Consider the following 23,868-nt stretch of genomic DNA (forward strand, 5'->3'; position numbering starts at 1 on the left):
CACCAAAGACACATTCATAACTAGACTAAATATACAGCAAGGACTGCAAATTTAACTGCCGGAAATATAACCTAATTAAAAATATTAATGATAAAATTGAAAAATCTTAATTCCACTAATTAAATATTTAAAAAATAGTTTTTCATATGTTATAACGTTCTCACTTAATTTAATAAACTTTCTTTATAAAATCGGGCTCCGACGTCAGAAAGGTTCCGTAATCTTGAAGAAAAAAACGCAAGTCATTAATATGAAGAAAAAAATTACAGTTTCGTAAAAATCAAAAGCGTTTGTGATTTTTTTAATATTTAAATTTACTCTAACGCTGTATCATCTGGAATCATAAAAATTTGCAGAAATTTGATAATAATTCATTAAGTTTGTCATTTTTATTCTAGGTAGAAAAATGTCGCCAAATTGACAGTTAAAATTAATAACTTTTAAAATATCCGAATTATTTGTCTGTTCTAAGACTCAGGTAATTTTTTTACGGCTAGAATGCGTATATAGCTATCAATTATAGTTTTTCCTTGAGTGCAAGGCCCTTAAACTGTGGTTTTACATTTTTTTTTCCAATGGGTTTTCAAAAGCACTTTAACAAATCCTACTTACAAAGGAAACTATAATCAATAAATCGGATGAATAAAAAACTATTTAGGAGCCCGTAAGCATCGGCTTTTTAGGAAGAGTTTTATTTTATTTTAGTTTATTATTCACTGCCACAACTTTTGGAGTGAGTTGAATCAAGCCATCGATCATCGACCCGTCGTTTTAAAATCAATTACACGATGCTATGATATAACTTGAAAAAACAAACATTTAATTTAATACTTTATCAAAGTTTTGTAAAGCGTATAACATATTATAGTTGAATGTACTGATACACAGAGAAAAATAATCGGGTAAAATTAGCATACATGGTAAAGAAACTATTTATAGTTAAAGAAAATATAATTCTGATAACAAAACCAAAATATGCGGTATTTAAACTATTCATTTGATAATTTTTCCGTTCATACGGTACTGGTTTTACTGAAATTCAGGTTTTCAAAATTATAGCTTTTATTACCACACATTTAGTAAAAAATACAAAACTGAAAAATAAAATGCAATAATATAAATGGTTTTTATGCTATATTTTAAGGTATAATGATAAAATGACCAAATTTTACCACATAGACGAAATTTTAACACATATTATAAACAATGCTTTGTTGCTAATTTCAGAAAAATCATTATAAAACCGTTTCGGTAAAAATTAACCTTGCTTTGGTGTTCCCATAGAGCCATTACACTGTAAATTTTACCAAATTTTGGAAGCTTTCACTATACTTTTTTTTTCTCAGTGTATCATTAAATATATTATGGTTTACTGTTAAACTTTTATGGCATTATAAGCTCAATCAGTTTCATAAAATGTAAGTATTTGTACCTACATTAAAAAACAATAAAAACATGCATAAAATATGGATTTATGCTTTTTTTATTTACAATGCAAGTTTGCGCAGAAGATGCATGAACATTTTCAATTTATCATTTGTGGAAAACTCTTTAAGGAGAATAACAGTTTTCTGAGAGGAAAGAAAATTATTTTTATTATAAAATTTTCTATTTTCAAGCGAAAATTTTGTTTTTATATTTGTAACAGAAATTAAAAAATATATATTAATATTATTAAGTCAAAAAAAGTTAAAATTGATTTCAAATTTTAAAGCAACTTTTTATGAAAATTTAAAAATATAACGTACTTAGGTATTTGTTAACTACTTTCTATATGCTCGTACAAAATTTTACTGATTAAAAAGTTTGATTTTGAATTGATAAAATTTATGTATGTGCATTTTACTTACTTTTATTAAACTAATTGAAATTTTATTTTTTCACAATAGTTTCTTTCTAAGTAGTAAGTTTGTGCAAAAATATTCTAAATTTTCTGAGTTGTATTATTAATTTTAACTTTATGCAATATATCACATTTAAATTTTTTGTAGTATACTATAACATTGCCTTATGTAATTTACTTCCTATTTTAATTGATGCATAAATTAATGAATTCAGCAAATTTTTCTTATAAATAATTTTACTCAAAATACCCAAAATATTCCTATTTGTTTAATAATATTATTATTATCGAACAAATAGGAATAGTTAAAACATTTTAAAATATTCATTAAAATTGAATGCTAACACTTAAAATAGTTTTCGCAAATATTTTTTGTTGAAATATATATTTTAAAAATATTTTTTTTGTTGAAATATATATTTTAAAAATATTTTTTTTGTTAAAATATATATTTTATAAATATATTTCTTGTTGAAATATTAAATATATTTACTACTGAAAAAAATTACATTTGTATTAGTCAGAAAAGGATAAACGTTTTCTCTTGACAATATTTTATTTCACTCAAATTGAAATTTGGGAAAACTTATCCTAGTAATAAAAATATTATACTGATATTATAATTTAAAAAGAAAAATGTGGTTACCTTTTAAAAATGATGATTCCAGTGAAATCCTAAAAAATATTAAATGTCTTGAAGATCATTTAAAATAAATATAAAATATTAAATAGTCTGAAATAACGTCATTTTGTTAACAATAATGCTTGCATTGTTCGAAAGACCAAAATGTCGAATAATTCCAAGTTATCTTATGTAGTTTATTAATGAATTTAGGGAAAAATGAATTTAGAGAATTTGCCTTTATGGGAAAGAAAATGAAATGGTAACAGCAGGAATTCTTTTATTCATTTTCCCCACATCAATTAACAGAAATGAAACCGACTCATTTGCATATTTGAAGATATGAAATGATCTTTTTGCATGTTAAAGTGGATTTAATCAAAATGAATGAGCAGCAATTGGGTAATTAATTTGTAAATTGAAAAAAAAACTATTAAAAATTTTTAAGTTTAATATTATGCTTTTAGATTCGAAAGTAATTAAAATCTTTTGATAAATGGGACATATTTTTCACTTTAATAATAAAAAAATATTAAACTTTAATAAACTTTTAAAATTTTATAAATGTTGCGTTATATAATGAAATAATGCTGTTTTGTAGTTAACAATTAGAAATTTTGTGATTTTTTTTTAATCAATTACTTGTTTACTTGTTCTAAATATTTATTAACATTTTAATACACATTTTCGAAAAAAAATATTAAAGATATCATTCAGTTTTAGAATTTTCAATTTCTTATTATTAATTTTTAATTTCTTCTCATTTTGTAATTTCCATTTAAATGACATTTGGGCTGTCAAGTGATAGCTGGATTAATTCGTAATTTTGAAAAATAAATGCCAATTTATTGCAATTTTGTAACGTTGTGAAAAAACTTACATTTGAATACGAAACGATACTTTGCTGTACGTGTTATTAAAATGCTTTGTCATGATATTTTTATAAGTGTATGAGCTTATCTCAAATTTAATTTAGATGTTTAATTTTAAGCAAAATTAAAAAATTCTTTTTGACTTGCTCATTAAACAATGCACTTATGATAAATTTTACGTTATTTATAAAAAAAAAAAGTTCAGAATGTTGCAAAAATATTTGACATCATTTTAATTTGTAAAAATAATATTTTTTTTTTGCATTTTCTATTTTTTATCCATCTATTTAAAGCTGACGTTTTTATTTATAAATTTTGTTTAAAAACTATATTATCACTTAAAAATAACTTTTAAATAGTTTCGAAAATTTTATCATAGCACTAATAGGATATATATTTTCTTTAAAAGCATTTATTATTCAGCATTCTTGCAAAGCATTAGCTTTTCAAAGTACAAATATTTTATCATTAAAAGTCAAGTTTTCGTTTATTAATAAGCAATAAATATTGTAAATTTGGAAATTATACTGTGCTTTATTAAGCTCTTAATAAAATTTCAAAAGTCCTATAAATATGCTCAAAACTTTTTAACATCTTTAATTGCCTGTCATTGATTAAAAAGATTGAAACTATGCACTTATTATTAAATTACTTCCATTATACATATATATATATTTCTTAAGTTAAGAAACAGGAACTAGAAAAAATTTAGAATGGAAACAGATAATGCTTAATAGTTATTATGATACTAAATGTTATGTTGAATTAGAGTTACGCTTAGACTACTAGATACCTCCATTAAATAAATGTAAACTTTTATATGTACAACGTATTAAACATATAAAATACTAAATAACTTACGCATTCTAAAAATACTACTACATACTAAACATGCTGAAAATTTAATAACTATTACATTCTAAACATGCTAAGTAGTAAATAACTACTACATACTAAATAAGTAGGAGGAAAATAACTATTACGCTGTCAATTTATGTATCTGTCAAAGTAGTAAAAGTACAATAATAAGTAAAGTAAAGTATGGTATATAAAAATATTTTTGACTCATTATTTCCAACATATGATTAAAAAAATAATCTCGCAGCTTCTGAAAAAAATATTTTAAAGGTATCGATTGACATAAAATTCATTGTTTTGAAAGGTGATTCATAAAGAATGTATACAAAGCACATTTAAAATACCAAACTTATTATAGAGCTCCAATTCTTGTCTTCTTAATGACTCCCTTAATCTTGCATTTAATTCAAATTTGGTCAAATTTGAATTACAGAGACCAAAATTACTTTAGAGGAGGGAACAAATATGAATATTTTGCATTAATTATAATTAAAATAATTATAATAATTATAATTATAATAATTATAATTATAATAGTTATAGCACTTATAATAATTATAATTATAATAGTTATAGCACTTATAATAATTATAATAATTATAATTATAATAATTATAATTATAATAGTTATAACACTTATAATAATTATAATTACAATAATTATAATTATAACACATATAATTATAATGATTATAACACTTATAATTATAATAAGTATAATTATAATTACAATAATTATAATTATAATAATTATAATAATTATAGTAATTATAATTATAGTTATAACAATTATTATTATTATAATTATAACAATTATTATTATTATTATATTATAACAATTATTATTAAATTATAACAGTTACTATTATTATAATTGTAGCAATTATTATTATTATTGTTATTATCTAAAAAAGTTCATTGGACCACCTGTGATCAAAACAAATATTTTAGCGACCAAATGAAATCGTCTAGCAGACTACAGACTTAAGAATCGCTGCGTTATGTACCACTTAATTAAACTTTATGCTAAATGTAATGAAATACATTCTGACATACATTCATGTTTTCAACACTCACATTTAATTTAGTTACGTTGAAGTGTTTTTATTTTCTCAATGCCAGCATTTAGTTCAGTATATTGAAATACTTTCGTCATACAATATTGTTTTCAAGTAATTAAAACAAGTATTTGTTGAAGAATTGAAAATGCACTAATCATGGTTTTGCCACAAATAAACATTAGTAATCTGTTATTTGTTGTTAAGTTTAAATTAGTGCCTTAAAGCTATTTAAAAAAAATATAAATAAGCATTAATTGTGCCATCATTTTTTTGTACGAGTCTCTGTTTTATTGCAATGTCAAGAAATGAAACAATTTTTATGAACATTTTACATCACTTAATTTATTTTTTATTTTTATACAATAAAAATTAGTACTTGTAATTACAGGAAATATCATAATTCTGGTATTTGAGCAGATATTTCTCAATCAGTCATTTTTTTTTGTTACAATAAAAATCATATTAAAAAATAAACAAATTCTCGACTCTTCTCACTTATTCCATATTTTACTTTCGTTTATAGACAAATAATTATTTCTTAATTATTGTGTAAAGGCTTTAAATTTTCATGTGGAAGATACGTAAGTTTTTTTTACTTCCTTAGTGAGAAATGAAAAAAGAATAACTGCCAATTCGGGAAGTTAAATTTATTAAACTGGAAAAGAGTTCATTGAACTAGCTATAATTATAGATTAACAGAAAGTGTGATATGGAAAGAGGAATTGATTTGTTCTAAAATTACGTTTAAAGATATTTCGTTGTCATTATGATAGAGAATCGATCTATCAAATTTTGATGCTAGCTTCGCTTTAGTATTACATTTTTTTTCCTGTTTTATTTCGAGACAATGTAGATTATCTTTTTTTTTCTCTAACGAATGAAATAGATTTTGACTAAAAAATAGTTCAGTAAAATATTTTTACAATATATTCGATCAAAATCAGCTTCATGTATGGATTTTCTTTTACTGCTAAGAATTTATGAAATTTTATAAAATTATTATTTATTATGCTTTAGAAAGTAATCTTTAAATTTTTCTTAATTCAATTTGAATCTTCAAATTTGATGTTAGCTTCGCTTTAGTATTACATTCTTTTTCTGTTTTATTTCAAGACAATGTAGATCATCCTCTTTTTCTCCAACGAATAAAATAGATTTTGACTAAAAAATGGTTCAGTAAAATATTTTTGCAATATATTCGATCAAAATCAGCTTTATGTATGGATTCTCTTCTACTGCTAAGAATTTATGAAATTGTATAAAATTATTATTTATTATGTTTTAGAAAGTAATCTTTAAATTTTCTTAAATTCAATTTGAATCTTCAAATCAATCTTCAAATTTGATGTTAGCTTCGCTTTAGTATTACATTCTTTTTCTGTTTTATTTCAAGACAATGTAGATCATCTTCTTTTTCTCTAACGAATAAAATAGATTTTGACTAAAAAATAGTTCAGTAAAATATTTTTGCAATATATTCGATCAAAATCAGCTTCATGTATAGATTTTCTTTTACTGCTAAGAATTTATGAAATTTTATAAAATTATTATATATTATGTTTCAGAAAGCATTCTTTAAATTTTTTTAAATAAAAAATTGTAAGTATAAACACACTGTGTGGGAAATAAGTACTATTTGAAGTATTACTATTTATAAGTACTTATAATAGAGTACTAAGTATTTCGATAATAAGTACTATTTATTTGTTAATTTTTCATCTTATCTAACGCAATGACTCAATATTCAAAGAAGTTTTATGCAGTACAAATTAATGTAAAACTGTATAAAATTTGCAATATTTACCAGGCACAAGACATTTTAAAACCAAAGAAGCATTTAAAATTACTTCGCCACAGAAATAGCTGCTTTTTTTAAAACCATTGTTAACTTTTCTCCTCCAAGTTTCGATAAACGATTAACGTTGAGGAAACATTTAAAACTGTTTTAAGTTTTTTTACCTGCATTTATTAGTGGAAAAGGAAAAGCAAAGTCTATACGAAACTTACCGAGTCATAAACTAAATAAAGTTACAGGACAAGAAAAATTGCAAATATGCTTCGCCTCACACAGCGAGGTTCTGTGATTACCAAATATTCTAACTTTTTTGCTAAATCTTTTAAAAAATGCAAATAAAAACTGTGCCATATTGAAACACAAGGTTGTTTTTCAAGACGAATAATTTTCAATTTATTATTATTATTATTATTTTTTGTATTCAAATAAAAATGAACTGTAAGGGAACTTTTGCAGGCCTTTAAATACTCAAAGAGAAGTCGCGCTTGTACCAGTTAATTGATATTATGTCTTACTTTAAAAGATGATGTATGGAAGCTTAAGTTATCTGGAGATTTAATGTTCTCAAAGTGAAATTATTTTACAAGGGAAAACATGCGTTTCATAGAGGAGAATTTCTGTTCTATAGCGCACAGTAGGCCAGCATCCATGGTTTCGTGGACAAAATTAGTATTTTGATAAAATTTGTTTCAAAATTTGGGGTTTTTTATTTCGGGTTTTCATGTGCAGGTAATTTGAATTCATAGTTGAAATTTTGAAATACACTAAAAATACCAACAAATATATATATATATATATATATATATATATATATATATATATATATATATATATATATATATATATATATATATATATATATATATATATATATATATATATATATATATATATATATATATATATATATATATATATATATATATATATATATATATATAGTACGTTTAAATAATTAAATATAGCAATGAAAATGTAATAATTTTCGTAATTTTAAATTAAAAAGGAAAAGCAAATTATATTTCCAAAGTAATATTATAAAATAACGCGAAAACATGAAAAAAACATAATTTTTGTTTTTCGGTATATTTAGTCCACCTTTGCAATATGGGCAAAATGGGGCAGGATTTTTCGAAAGAAGAAACATCAAAGAGGACAACAAAAAAAAGTTCAGCTAATTATCTCGTGGAACTTTTTGGAGATAAGTTTCGAAAGTGATTCAAACATTGTAAAATGTCAAATGATAAGATATAAACTACAAGTTTGTGAAGACTATTAACTAATCCAACAAAGTGAAAAATTGTACTAGAATTTCAGACTAATTACTCTGATAAAAATGTAACAGAAAGGTGAAATTCCTACATATACAGTACCGCTCAAAAGTATCAGTACACCTAGAAACTTATAAAAAAACAGCAAAATTCAAAGTGTCATAACTTCTTTAAAAATGATCAAAAATGCTTCTGCTTTAGCTCATTTTGAAGCTTAAAATCTCTACTTTTATGTACTTTAATTGTTTTTAATTAATATATTTTGCAACTATGTACAATTACACTCTAAACAATCATAGAATATTGTATTAATTTTTTGTGAACTTTGACGCGATGTACGGGCACAAAGGGGTTAGATATTGTTAATTTTTATTATACCATTGAAAAATTTGGACCTTTAGCTTTCATTTAAAAAAAATAATTCCAAAAAAACATGTTTTTTGACGAAGTTATTGTCAATTAAAAAAATAAGTTTTTTTTTCAGAATTTAATGATTTTTAGCAATTATAATGAATTTTAGTGTAATTATAATATGATATGAAAATTTTTTAATTAAAATAAATTAAAATTTAATATTTCTCGATAATATTTTTTCATAATTTATTATAACAATTTAAACTTTTTTTTTGGAAAATATAATAATGAAATAAGAATCAACGTTTACAATTTAATATTTTGAAATTTATTTTTTCGTATTTTTCTCAGAAAAAATTTGAAAACAAAAATGTAATAATGAAAAAATATTTTACATCATATTTTGCTTTCTTCAAAATATCCTCCCCGCGCTTTTATAATTGCAGCACACAACGTTGTAAACGTTCATTCTTATTTCATTATTATATTTTCCGAAAAAAAAAAAGTTAAAATTGTTATAATAAATTATGAAATAATATTATCGAGAAATATTAAATTTTAATTTATTTTAATTAAAAAATTTTCATATCATGTTATAATTACACTAAAATTCATTATAATTGCTGAAAAATCATTAAATTCTGAAAAAAAAAACCTTTTTTTTTTATTTGACAATAACTTCGTCAAAAAACATGTTTTTTTGGATTTTATTTTTTAAATGAAAGCTAAAAGTCCAAATTTTTCAATGGTATAATAAAAATTAACAATATCTAACCGCTTTGTGCCCGTACATCGCGTCAAACTTCACAAAAAATTAATACAATTTTCTATGATTGTTTAGAGTGTAATTGTGCATAGTTGCAAAATATATTAATTAAAAACAGTTAGAGTACATAAAAGTAGAGATTTTAAGCTTCAAAATGAGCTAAAGCGGAAGCATTTTTGATCATTTTTAAAGAAGTTATGACACTTTGAATTTTGCCATTTTTTTATAAGTTTCTAGGTGTACTGATACTTTTGAGCGGTACTGTATTTCTGAAATATAAATTTAAAAGTCACATTTAAAAAAAAATTTTGTTAACACATTTTTCATTAAATTGTACTCTTGTCGGTCCAAAAAGTAAATTATAATGTTTGGAATGATTATGAATACTTAATTTGGGCGATATTAAAGCTGCCTAAACATATTTTAGTTGAAATTTAATTTTTTGACTTTTGGTCAAAGATCGTGTTCTTTTGGCCCACTGTGTAGCGGAGAAAATCTTTTTTGTCGGAAAATATATGTTTTTTAAAGTAAAAATTCTCGTTTCTTTAATTGAAATTTTCTTTTGCTGTAGAATGTAATAATGCTTTAAGCATTAATTTTTATCTCGTTAATTCTGTTTTTTGAACGTAAAAATAGTGAGGAAATTCCTATGTTTCGTGCACAATATTTACTAGTAGTACAAGTTTTTTTCGTTCTCAAAGTTAATATGTTCACTATAGATACTATTGAGATCCCACTAAATCATAAATGATTCCCACTCAAACACTTCTAGATACTGTCTGAGAGTTTGCGTGTCTTTGAAGAAAATAAAATAATAAATGGGCAGTGACAAACCCGAGTTATCCTTAGACTGCATATTACTAAAACTAATTTTCCCATTTGATGTCCTGCTAGCCAATACTATTTTAAATGTATCTACATTTAATCTAAAAATTGATATGATCTTTTGTACACCACTTCTCTATCACATAACCTTCAAACGTTTAATTTTCTGTGATTAAGTTTTAATTATTGTACCATGCCCAAAAATCTTAATAGATCTTAAGGTCGCCAAAACATGCAACCACCTCTTCATATTCCATTACATAAAAATGGTTTGCTCCAGTTTGTCGAAAAATGGAGCCACATAACTCCCACGCTATATCAACAATAGTTCTCGAACGCTTTTTTTTTAAACGCTGTTATACTTGGCACATATCGTATCCCATATTGTTTTTAGAAGACAGTAAAAAGAAAATCAGCTCTTTAGATAAATTTTGAGAGCTTCTATTTTGGCAGGTAGCTGTTTTTCTTTTTTGTAACAAAAACACATCATTTTGGGTATGTCACGCTCCGACAAGAAGTCTGTTATTTTGTGGACTACTGAAGCGTCGTGCCACCAAAATTACCCCATTGAACTAATTTTGGGTTCGTAATATTTTTTTTAAGACAACATACATATTCGTCTTGTGAAAGACTATTTGAACTTTTTCTTTCATAAAAAAATGAAATGTTTTTTGTGTGCAAATACTTTATGGTTATTATTTCGTAAGACAATTCAGATGATGCTTTCTTGGAAAAGACTACTTGAATCTTTTTTAAGCCTAAATTTTTGTTTGTAAAGATTTTATAATTACATATTTATAGGAACACTCACAGGTTTACCTTTTTCTTAATGTTGGATATATGAAATTCATTAAAAATATCTAAATATATCTTATATTTTTGGATATTTTATTATTGGGTAAGTAATAAACTGCCATCAGGAGAAGATGAATTGAATTTTTATGAAATTTTTATTCACATTTTATTTTCTTGTTTTTACATATTTTATGGTTAGGGCTGCTCCACAAATAATGCCACGCTTGGAGGGAGGGGGTGGTGTTCGGGAAAGTGTGACAATTTGTGACAAGAGATATTAATAAACAGTGTGAAACAAAAAATTTTTTTCCAATCCCCACCTGGATAATGACCTAGATCATACAGGCACCTGAAGGGCAGATTTGTTGGTCACTCTTTCATGGTCACCATATTCGGTGGGCCAACATTGCTCCCATAGTAAGGACAGATAGTACAGAGAAGGAAAGAACATCCATGCCTTGCCCGGGATTCGAATCCAGAGCCTTTCTGATGCAAGGGCAGTTCCCTAACCCCTACACAGGCCGGTCGGCGTGTGAAACTAAATAGTTTGGTTGAAAATGCTTTTTAAGTCCCAGATTAAATTTTTCCATATTTTTTAAATCAAGATAAGTACACTTTTACTCATTATTATTGTTATACCCACTAGTGTCATTACAATTCATAGTTTTAAAATAAAATTTGAAAAATGATAATTTGTTTTTCTCTACTACTGCTTTCTCTACTGCTTTGTTTCCTCTACTGTGGAACGAGACTTTTTATGGCCCCTCGAAACTGCAAAGTACTTAAGAAAATCATTTAAATAAAGAAATTTTCGACTATCATGAGTTTGCCTCTAGCTACAGCATTTAAACCATATGATATTGAATACCAGTTTATCTAAATTTTGATGAGATATACAAACTGCTAAAAATGTGTTTTGCTCATGTTATTAGCGCAAGACAACTGAGAAGGGTAATGAATAATATTGAATAAATAAAACAATTGAATTATTTAACCTTTATGAATTGCATTGGGTCATGTCTTTGAGTTTTGTGCATAATTTAAGCATTATTTACTAGTGATTTATTGATTATTTACTATTTTTCCACCGGTATGAAGAACGTAATCTTAGTTAGTGTTTTGCAAAACACAAAACATCAATAAGTATGAATTAAAATTGTTTCAACAAAATACTTCACTGAAAAATTCACTTTCAAATTTTTGCAAGAAAATCGGTGCTACATCTGGTAGATATTGCAACGAAATGTACAGTTGCAAGGGAAAAATGAGATCTAATATTTTTATAATATTATTAATGAAATATCTCTGAAATTTTTGTTTCATTTAAACCATTCTAAAAATGATTTTCCATTTTTAGTGAAGTATTTTGCGTAGTACGTTACAGATGTGGAGAAGCATTGCAAAAAAATTATTTATTCATTAATAATGCTTAACAGATGAATAACTTTTTAAAGCTTATAATTAAAAAAAAAGAAACATATTTTTCTTTAAATTCAAGTTAGAAAATGCATGAAAATCTCTTTCTACTACGAAACAAAAAGAAGCAAGTTTTAAATTAGATATTTTACATACATATCGCATTTAAAATTTATTTAAGACATCTTTTGTAGACATATTTCACAGATATTTATTACAGATATGAAAATAACTATGATATATCTTTATAGGATATATTTTGCATATTTATAGACATATTTCATAGATAAAAAAATATATTTTAAAGAAAAAGAGGTAAATTCGATTACTATCTGATACAACTTTAATGAAATAAAAAACTTCCTATGTTACATAAGATAGTAATAATAACGATACAAATGATTCCAAGAATTAGAAGATTTAAATAAGAGCTTTAAGAAGAATTCCAGCGACTATGTAAATTATAAGATGTATAATCTATACAACAAAATAGCATACTTTCTACTAAATGGGAAAATTCGATTACTATCTGATGCAACTTTAAGGAAATAAAAAACTTCCTATGCTAAGATAGTAATAATAATGATACAAATGATTCTAAGAGTCAGAAGCTTTAAATAAGAACTTAAGAAGGATTCCAGCGACTATGTAAATTATAAGATGTATAATCTGTACGATAAAATAACGTATATTCTACTAAATAGGTAAATTCTGTTACTATCTGATACAACTATAAGGAAATAAAATAACTTTCTATGTTACATGATATAGTAATAACAATAATACAAATGATTTTAAGAATCAAAAGCTTTAAATAAGAGCTTTAATAATAATTCTAGCGACTATGTAAATTATAAGATCTATAATCTGTACAATAAAATAACGTACTTTCTACTAAATAGGTAAATTCGATTACTATTTCATGCAACTTTAAGGAAACAAAAAACTTTCTATGTTATATAAGATAATATTAATAATGATACAAATGATTGTAAGAGTCAGAAGCTTTAAATAAGAACTTAAAGAAGGATTCCAGCGACTATGTAAATAATAAGATGTATAATCTGCACTATAAAATAACGTACCTACCATTGACAAAAATAGATATTTTTGGATAAAAACAACTATAGTTATTTCATTAAAACGGATATTTTCTACTTCCTATTTAAAATAAACACTTTCATGATCATAACTGTATGCATTACAAGCATGAAAAAAAGAATATCATAAAAAACCAAATATAGAAAACATATATTTTCTGATAAAATCTGAAAATTTTCAGAATATATAGTTTTTTTTTAAGTGACGTGAAACAAAGCATGAAATTTGATCATTGTTATACGCCAATAAAAATGATTTCACACAAGTATGCCCTTTGTCGGAGGTATCTTATCGGTTTCGCCTTTCATATGACTTTTTGTCTCCTTTTTAACTAAGTTTTTAAGCAGAAAAAAGGCGATTATTTAGACGGAGCAATTTATCATTAATAACACATCTTTATAAACGCCCTTGAATACTGCGTTTTCACATGAGATTCAGACTTCTACCACCCAGAGAGTGGGTCGTAACAGCTGAGAAAAATCAACAGAATTATCTAATTGCCTATAATTACGCAAATTTTAAATGTTGACCCCACAAACATTCGGTCGCGTTTGTTGTGAAATTATCTAAATTTAGACTGAAGGAAAAAAAATATATTTAATTTACATATAAAGATTTATCATACGCAAAGTGTCCCTCCCAACCAAATAAAATATAGGCTTAAATTCTAAATAATCTAAATTTTTTAATATAGAAAATTTTATACATTAAGCACATCGGAGAGCAGCACATTTGGGTACATTTTTTAGTGAATCTTTAAACCATGTATTAGCATAAATTAACAGGATCTTAATAATGTAGCATTAAATATTTTTCTTTAGAATTTTGGATTCTTGTGGGCTTGTTGGAAGAAATGTGAGATTTAAAAAATCAGGTTCAAACGAATTAGCTAATATTTTTTCCCAAAGGAATAATTGCATGTCCAGGAAACTGAGCCATGGTGGCTCAGGAGATAGAGCATGCATCTTCTAATGAGGTGACCCAGGTTTTAATCCCAGCTGTGACTGGTTGATACGAATTCTGCTCCTTGCTTGCACCGACCACAGTATTAATGTAAAATATCCCGAGTGTTTGACGGATCATGGGTTAGAATCCCTTTCAATTTTGGGCTAAAAGCAGGATTTTTTCGTGGTTTTCCTCTTCATGTAATGTAAATGCGGGATAGTTAATTCAAAAAGTCCTCCCCGAAGGCCAGTTTGTCACAATGCTTGTTCCAGGGGTTCTCTTGTCTTCTGGGTTAGATTCAAAATCACAATGCTACGAAGTTGAACATTGAAAATCGTTAAATCAGAATTGGATTGGCAATTCAACGCCGGTTATAAATCATTTAATCTAAGAATGAAAAAATAAATTATTTTTTTAAAATTTTTATTTTGAAGCTAATTTTCGTCTTTGCTAGATTTAAATAAAATATAGATTTGGTGGTGGGTTATATTGAATCAGTCCCGGTGAGGTATATCTATATTTAAAAAACTACTTTACCGCAGTTTTTTTATAGAACTTTCTGGATTTTTATTTTTACAATGATTTTTTAAATACGTATATAACTCAAAAATTAACATCAAGAAGTAATTCAAGAAATTTCTCTGTCAAGGACCTTTACTCATATCAACGTCATTAGAATACGTAAATCTATTTCAGAAATTACTTTAATTTAAAAATGTAAAATAAAGTTTCACAAAAATAAAGCGACGAGATAAATATTTGAAAATCTTTACGCTAAATTTAACAGAAATAAATCGTATCAGAATGCATTAAAATAAAGTACTCATAAAAAAAAATAAAAAAAAATATGAAATTAAAAAGGCATAAATGAAAATTTTTAAAAAAGAATGCTGATGGGGTGTAAAAACTTAAAGGGAAAAAAATATAAAACAGATATTTTAGTTTAAAATATGTTGAGTTCCTTGAATAAAAATTGTGAGTTCAACCAATAAAATGTATCCTAAAAATAATTACGAGCTAATTACGAAGATCATATCTCTCTTCCCATCTCATCAATTCTGACAAAGAAAATCTATTAAGTCCGAATACAGATACTAATTTAATGCTTTAAAAAAGTTTTTATTTTTATTTAAAGGGTTGCCACTTTACTGACATGTTTTCAACAACGATAATAAGAAAAATGAATTAAGAGAAGTCATAAAAGGATACCACGTTAGCCACCATAAATAATTAATTAATTAAAAATTAAAATTATTAATATAATTACAATCGAATTCTGTGGTAGTCATATGGCTTTATTAGGAAATAAATCCATATAAATACAATCGAATTATAATTATTTTAATGATGGAACTAGGTTTGAATCCCAGCAATGACTGATTGATTTAGATCTGCTCCCTGTCCTTATCAACCACAGTGCTGACTTGAAATATCCTCAATAGAAGGCGGATAATGGGACAGAATCCTCTTGCCGGTGGGCAAACCGTGAGTGGTTTTCCTCTCTATGAATGCGAGTTAGTTCTATAAAAAAAAAAGTCCCTCAAGGAGGCTGGTTTTTCGAAATTCTTGATTCAAGAGTTCCCTAGCTTTCTGAGTCGGGTTTAAAATTACAAAAATATGGAATTGACCATTGATGTCTGCAAACCCAAGAATTAGTCAACTGTATAACGTCGGTTGTAAAAAAATGAAAACAAAACAAACTAAAACTCCCATTTTTATTCGTTTATTTTTTACTACATGTTAACTATAATGATCGCTATATATTTACAGATATACGAATATTATGCATTATTTAGTATGTTATATGTTTATAAGTTACATCAACGCAAATTTAGGGTCAAACCATTACATGACTATGAGAAACTTTCGATTCTAAAACCAATTAGCTTACAGAAATGATACTGAGCTTTGCTTAGTGCGTTTTGGTAAAAATCGAGATTCATAATTATTTTAGTTTTTATTAGCAAAAAATTTAGTGCTAATAAAAAAAAATTGTAAGATGTATTGATTGTTTTATACAAAAATTTGTATATTTTTTTTTTGCTTGATTCAAGCATGAAAATATACCTGTGTTAAAAATATGAAACTTCTTTCTGCAAAATCAATTTGCATCAAATTTTTGAATTTGCATTTTTAAATATTATTTATCATAAGTTAGCAACTAGATAGATTAAAAAGCTTAGGAAAGGGCCTTTTATATATTTACAGGGACTGTTATTATTAGGGGACTGTTATTATTATTATTAAGGGACTGTTATATATTTACAGATATACGAATATTATGCATTATTTAGTGTGTTTTTTGTTTATAAGTTACAACAACGCAAATTTAGGGTCAAACCATTACATGACTATGAGAAACTTTCCATTCTAAAACCAATTAGCTTACTTACAGAAATAATACTGAGCTTTGCTTAGTGCGTTTTGGTAAAAATCGAGATTCATAATTATTTTAGTTTTTATTGGCAAAAAATTTAGTGTTAATAAAAAAAAATTGTGAGATGAATTGATTGTTTTATACAAATTTTTTTTTATTTTTTTTTTGCTTGATTCAAGCATGAAAATATACCTGTGTTAAAAATATGAAACTTCTTTCTGTAAAATCAATTTGCATCAAATTTTTGAATTTGCATTTTTAAATATTATTTATCATAAGTCAACAACTAGATATATTAAAAAGCTTAGGAAAGGGCCTTATTGTTATATCTTGACATCTTTCTTGGTATAAGATAAAAATTATTAAGAGCAGTATAAATTATGTTCAATCGTTAAAAAAATAATAACTAAAATTGATGCTAATTTTAAATCTTTTCTTCAATTTTTCTTTCTAATTATAGGAAATTCAGCTTTCCTAAAAGTAAAACTCAGGCTGAAAGTTATTTAGTTTACATTTATTTATGCAATCTTAAACATTTTGAATATTATATCAAATTTTTACTATAAAAATTTAGTTTAAATGTCGTTTACAGCGTTTAATTAAGAATGTTTAATTAAATGAAAAGCTCTTTGAAAATCTGAAAAAAAAGTCACAATTGAGGAAGTCATTTGTGAGAAGCACTACAGGTCATAAACTTAAAAATATTTGCGACAGTTGTTAGAATTATTATTTTTTAAAAATTTTATCTGTTTTCTTTTTCTTTCTTTTTGTGTTTCGTACACACGTTTCTTTTTCCTAATGTGATTTGTAAAAAGAGTTTTTGTTTTCACCTCACTTAAATAATAGTTTGTGATTTCAAATGTGCATACATTTTATTTAAATATTTAATGAGGATTCTGAATTTAAATATTAAGGACTACTCTTACCGAACACCTTGCATATGTTGCAGAGATTTACCATAATTTTTATAATGCGTCTTTAAACTGTTGACGTGATCAGCCTTACTTTATTTTATTAAAAAGTTTTATTGAAATGCCTTTTTTTAAAATAATTAAAACTTTTTGTCTGATATTTAAGATTTTCTGAGATTTGACGCTACATACATGACAAAAAACAAAAACAAATTTTATTCATGAAATTGTTAAATTACTTCATGATTTGGAATTTTCTGTTTTTAATTTTAAAACTTTTAGCGTGGTCTACCGTGTCATTATTTATTTATATATATTAATTTTTTTAAATCTCTTATGACTCAGTTTTCTATTTAAAAAACACACTTCAATGAATACAAATTTATTTGTAATATTTTCTTTGTAATAATATTAAAAACATTCTCTTTGGGTAAAGGTTTTTGAGGTTCTTAAAGACACTATAAAACTCAATTTCTTTTAAAAATAGAATATTCATGTTGCTTCATTAATCAATATTTTCTGTGTTCTATTTTTAAAAGTTTTACGGAGTCTTCTGTGCTTTATATTATATTATAAATCTTAAAGTGATTTGACAGCTTTTGATTACCTTTTTTTTCACAATTCGGTTTTCTATTAAAAATTAAACTTCAAGGAATAGATATTTATTTTTAATCATTTTTTCTAAGTAATACATAAAATATTCTTTAGGTAAGATTTGATGATTTTTGAAAATATTTTGAAAATTTACACTTCTTATAGCGAAAAAAACAAAATAATCTAAACTTTATTTATCGAATATCTTTGTTATTTTATTATTTAATATTTTCTGTGCTCAAATTTTGATGTTATTTACCGAAATGCATATTATTTTATAAGGTTTTTAATAGTTGTTAGTTTTTTATTATTTTCTTATTTCTTTTAAATCTACATTTCAAAAAACAGATATTTGTTAGTAAAAGAGAAAACTTAAATTTGAGTTGTTTCATTATGAATAATACTTGAAATCCTGATAACTGATGCGTCCTTTGTAACAGAGAAACTAATTATTATTTTCAAAATATATGTTATTACAGTATATAATATTTTTCGTATTCAGTTTATTAAATATTAACGGTATCGCCAAGCCTTATTTTATAAAATTAAAAATAATTTATTTTTTAGGGTATTTTTATTAAGGTATTTTTATTTTATAATTGCGCCTCAATAAATAGAAACTAATTTATTAACGTATCAAATAAAACGTAATAGAAATTTTTGGCAATCATAATTATATTTAACAATTTTTCTTTGTGAACATTTTTAAATGTTTATTATTAATATTTTAATTGATTTAAAAATTTATTTGCTATTTTTTTTTCAAGATATGATAGAATGCTTGTTGATTTATTCGTTTCAGATTGAAATATAAACTGCTGTGCTTCATACATTTAATTAATGAACTTATTCATCTTATGCTTTTATTAAATATTTTATTCATTACTTCATTATTTAAATGGTTAATAAATAAAAAATGCTTTTAATAAAAAATAAATTTTATAATTTTTTGATTCCAGATCAAATTACGGTAAAAAGCAACGTCACATTTTATCGTAAAATCCATTTTCATAGACACATATAGGGGAACAAAAATCTGATATGCTGTAATAGTTACAGTTAAATCATTGAATAAATAAATATTACTGTAAAAATTACGGTACAAGATTTTATGGCAAAAATATTTTTTATGGTAAAAAAGATTTTATACGGATGATGCACACAAAGAAACAGTACGTTATAAAGTAATTTCATTCTGAATTTTTTAACAGTGTAGGATATTATAACAGTAACATGAAAAAAATATTATTAAAATATTAACTTCGTAAAACATCTTATATATATATATATATATAATATATATATATATATATATATATATATATATATATATATATATATATATATATATATATATATATATATATATATATATATATATATATATATATATAAATAAATACAAGAAAACACGAAGAAAGTTAAGAAAAACAGTAAGTTTCATTTATTGCGCTAAAGCTGCAAGTAAGCAGAACTCATTAGATAAGTTCAAAATGAAGATGAAACAAAGAAAAATTATAGAGAAATGAAAAAAAAGGGGGGGGGGAATAATAAGTAAAAAAATACCGAACAACAGTTTAAAAAAAAAAGGATGAAATATAATTTAAAAAACCGGAAAGAAAATATATAATCATTTTTTTTTAAACTGTTGTTTGTTATTTTTTTACTTATTATTCCCCTCCCCCCCTTTTATTTTCATTTGTCTATAATTTTTCTCTGTTTTATTCTTCATTTTGAACTTTTGTGAGAAATATTCTGTGTGTGTGTCTATATATATATATATATATATATATATACTATAAATATATATATATATATATATATATATATATATATATATATATATATATATATATATATATATATATATATCAAACAATAAGGGATTTCATCATGTACCGCCCTCTCAAGAAAATATTTCAATGTGAAGGATGCTAAAACCACTAAACCACAGACCACAATAACAAAATAAAATTTGCATTTACACCCAAGAAATGTCAATAATCTTTCTTTTAAGACCATAACTACATTTAAATCCACTATCATCATCTAGATGCATGTCGAAAAAACGAGAAAACAAGGGGGGACCTTGGTAAAAATATTTTACTTACTTTATAAGGACCGGGGACCTTGAGTGGCACATTTCTGGATACCCCACGTGACTTCTACCTTCCCTTCCATTGGCTCTTACCTACAAACATGCTTGAACCTTAGGTAACTTGCAACCAGTCTCATTCTAAAGTTTTTCTCGTAGTAGGAAAGTTTCAGATTTAAAAAGTTTTAAGAAGTTTCTGATTTTATTTGCGATATGTACTGAGCAAATGCTGTATGGAATAAACTGGAATAATTACGAACGTTTTTTGTGGATTATATTAGAGTTTTCATTGTGAAAAAGTAAAAAGAAATATATTTTTTGGATTGTGATATTTATTTTTAGTTGAAATGTTTTATGAAACAGCTCAAACAGTTGGACCCGGATGGCACCGTTCATATAAAGTGAGAGTTATATTTTATTAATAATGTATGTTTTTAATTCAAAGTCATAGTCATTATAATTCCTTTAAGAGCTTTCATTAATAAGGTAACTTGTTATAATGGATATTTTTGTTTCACGAAATATTTTTTTTAGAATTAAAAATATTCCTAAATGAGAAACATGAAATGACATTTAATAGCATTATCATTTTTTGATATTATTTATCATTTATTATTTATCATTGTTTATTATTAATCATTATTTATTATTTATTATTTATCATTTTTTTACACTATTATTAATAGTTCGAAAGAAACTAAATGGTTATTGTTATGAATTTTTAATAGTCTTTTTAATTTCAAAAGTCAAAAAAGATTTTTACTTAATCCTTTTGTTCTTTGTAATCAAAGAGTCAACGAAAATGGTTATTGATTAAAATGTAATCCTTTTTTATAAAACTATTGTTCACTAATACTGATGCTTAGATACGTTAAGGATTTGGAACGTCTTCAATATCAGATTTTTAATTAAATTTATTCTTAAATAGCATTTAATTAATCCGTTTGCAACGAATTTCATGCTTTCTCGCAGTTTTAATTTAATGCTCTGCTTCAGATTTAATTTACATTTAAATGTAATTAAACTCCTAAATATAATCATTTTTAAAACCATTGATATTTTGATGTAAATTTCTCTATTTATTGATGATTTGTTTATTAGGTTTGGTTCTTTAAACATTAGACTGTCACATTATTTTATCTTTATTTTTTAATGTTACAAAGTACTGGGATTCTCATTTTTTTAAACAAAATTTTCAATATGATTGTTTTTTTTTAATCAATGGGTTTTTGACTCAATTTGTCAATTTGAAGAGGAAAATTTTTATTATGATTTGGATTCAGTGTTTGATGTAAGCAAAAAGGCAATTTCTTCTGTTTATAAATAATAACAGCATTTTAAATAGCATTCATAAGCAATCTTATCTGCATACATTCTTAAAATAAATATTTCTCCTGTTATTTGCTATATTTAATTTTAAAATTCAATAAAGATAATTTTTTTATATTTTTTTAGTCATTTTTATAAAATTTAGTATTGTTTTGAATCAGGGCAATTCTTTTGTTTTAAAAATTTAATCGCTTTGAAAATTTGATTATTAAACACAAAAGAATGGTGCAAGGCTATTGAAAGTCTTATTGAAGTTTCAAAACAATTGACTATTCTGAAAATGTACAAAAATTTTAAAAGTGTACGAAATTATAGTTGATTTAAAATTCAACTTTTGAAATCTTCCCTTACTAATGAATTCAGTTATTTTGGTATCTTTGTGCAGTTAAAGATGTTTTTCATCAAACAATGATGTACTATTTTTGATTAAAAAAGTTGGTTTTCTTTTCAATACATTTAAAAAAATATAGTTAATTTTTTTAAAAATTCATAAAAGGTTTTGATCGGATCAAAGTTTTTTAATTTTTATATTGTTCAGCAAATTTTACTTTTGTAAAAAGGGAAAGGAAGGATTTCTAACACAAACAGTTTGAAGAAAAAAAATTTATTCTTTTTAGCAATTATAATTGTACCGCATAACCTATTTTTATTTCAAAACGTTAAGCAATATCAGGTAAAAAAAATCGAGACTTCATAAATACAGTATCAGAAAATTGGTTGACCATTACATCCGTTAAACCATAATATCATGTAAATTTCCAAATAAAGTGTTGAATTATACTATTAGAATGAACACCTGTTAGAATGAAGAAAAGTGAAATTGAATTTACTTTTAGGAAGTTATGTTTACTGAAACGTAGTATTGTTTAATCAAGTTTAAGAAATACAACTTATAGTTCAACTTAGCACTATATTGTGGTTGTAGTGTTGTAAATTTGAACAATATTACGGCCCAATCCGCACCAAACTTTTTTACTGTGCAATTATATTTGTATTGTTTTTAAGGTAAAAGCAACATCAGGAAGTACTAAACATAGATCTCTAATTATGGTTTGATCTTTGTACTCGTAATATCCCTTTCTATTATTTTTATACATCATAGCATATACTCAAGGAACTGGTAGAAACAACGCAGTTTTAATGAACATGAACAACTTTCTAAAAGTAAAACCAGTTTCACTTTTCTTCATTCTAACAGGTCATGCTCCACCACCCTATAAAATGAATTGAAAATGAAATTTTCACACGACCACAAAAGAGCCAGTGGTCAGTATTATGCAACTTCATTCTTAATCTTTTATTTTATTTGACCTTTTTTTTCACGCTATTCCCCTCAAGCAGAACATAGATTGTTTTTTGGAACGAACAATAAATAACATGTTTTGTAATTTATTTGGTGAACATATCTTGAAAGCGAAGAAGAATTGTTCGGGGAATATCTTTTTCTTCTGTTATTTCAAACACATTTCCTGCATTTCAAAAGTAGGTTTTATTGTTCATTAAAATAACAAAAGTTTAATTTACAATTTGCAATTTGAGTTAAGCAAGGTTTCGAATTTTTTAAAATTAATTTTATATTGATATAATGCATTTCTAAATTATTGAATTCTTTTCCTGAAGTTTCTGTGTTAGTCATACAAATATTTCATTCAAGTCGAAAGAATTGTTTTTATTTCCTGTTTAAGAGAGGTATTGTATTGAAATTTAATTTATAAATTATCTTAAAGTCAGGTATTATTTAAAAAAAAAATTGCTCATGAGTTTGGGGAGGAAATAACTCGATATGAAATTAACTGTTCTGAAATATATTCAATGATTTCATTTGAATGAATTTAAAAATTGTTATTATTCTTTTAAAACGTATCTTTAACGCGATGCATGAAACTGTAATTTGATTTGCTATGAAGTGTGATAGATAAAAAGTTTAATGTATTAAAGTTAATAAAAAGTTTAATGTTTCTAATTTGTGAAGCAAGAATCGCAGTTTGCGTTTAGTATTTGATTTTGTACTTTTTTTTATCAGAATTTTTACTTTTTG

At 24.7% G+C, this 23,868-nt stretch overlaps 1 protein-coding gene across 3 annotated transcripts in view; it reads left to right on the plus strand.

Moving 5' to 3' along the window:
• LOC107443829 (uncharacterized) overlaps window positions 1-23,868 on the plus strand; it is a 65,301-nt gene that overhangs the window by 18,686 nt on the left and 22,747 nt on the right. Inside the window, exon 1 of one of the 3 annotated variants that reach the window (XM_016057832.4) lies at window positions 20,634-20,902. The exons of the other annotated variants lie outside the window; for them this stretch is intronic. Within the exon in view, the coding sequence (XP_015913318.2) occupies window positions 20,849-20,902 (54 nt within the window). The 5' untranslated portion in view covers window positions 20,634-20,848. Of the gene's footprint in view, window positions 1-20,633; window positions 20,903-23,868 lie in introns of those variants that run through there. 3 annotated transcript variants of the gene reach the window in all.

The sequence above is a fragment of the Parasteatoda tepidariorum genome, chromosome 10 (genome assembly GCF_982258835.1).
Source record: "Parasteatoda tepidariorum strain Cologne lab strain chromosome 10, Ptep-v5.0, whole genome shotgun sequence".
NCBI classification, from domain to species: Eukaryota; Metazoa; Arthropoda; class Arachnida; order Araneae; family Theridiidae; genus Parasteatoda; species Parasteatoda tepidariorum.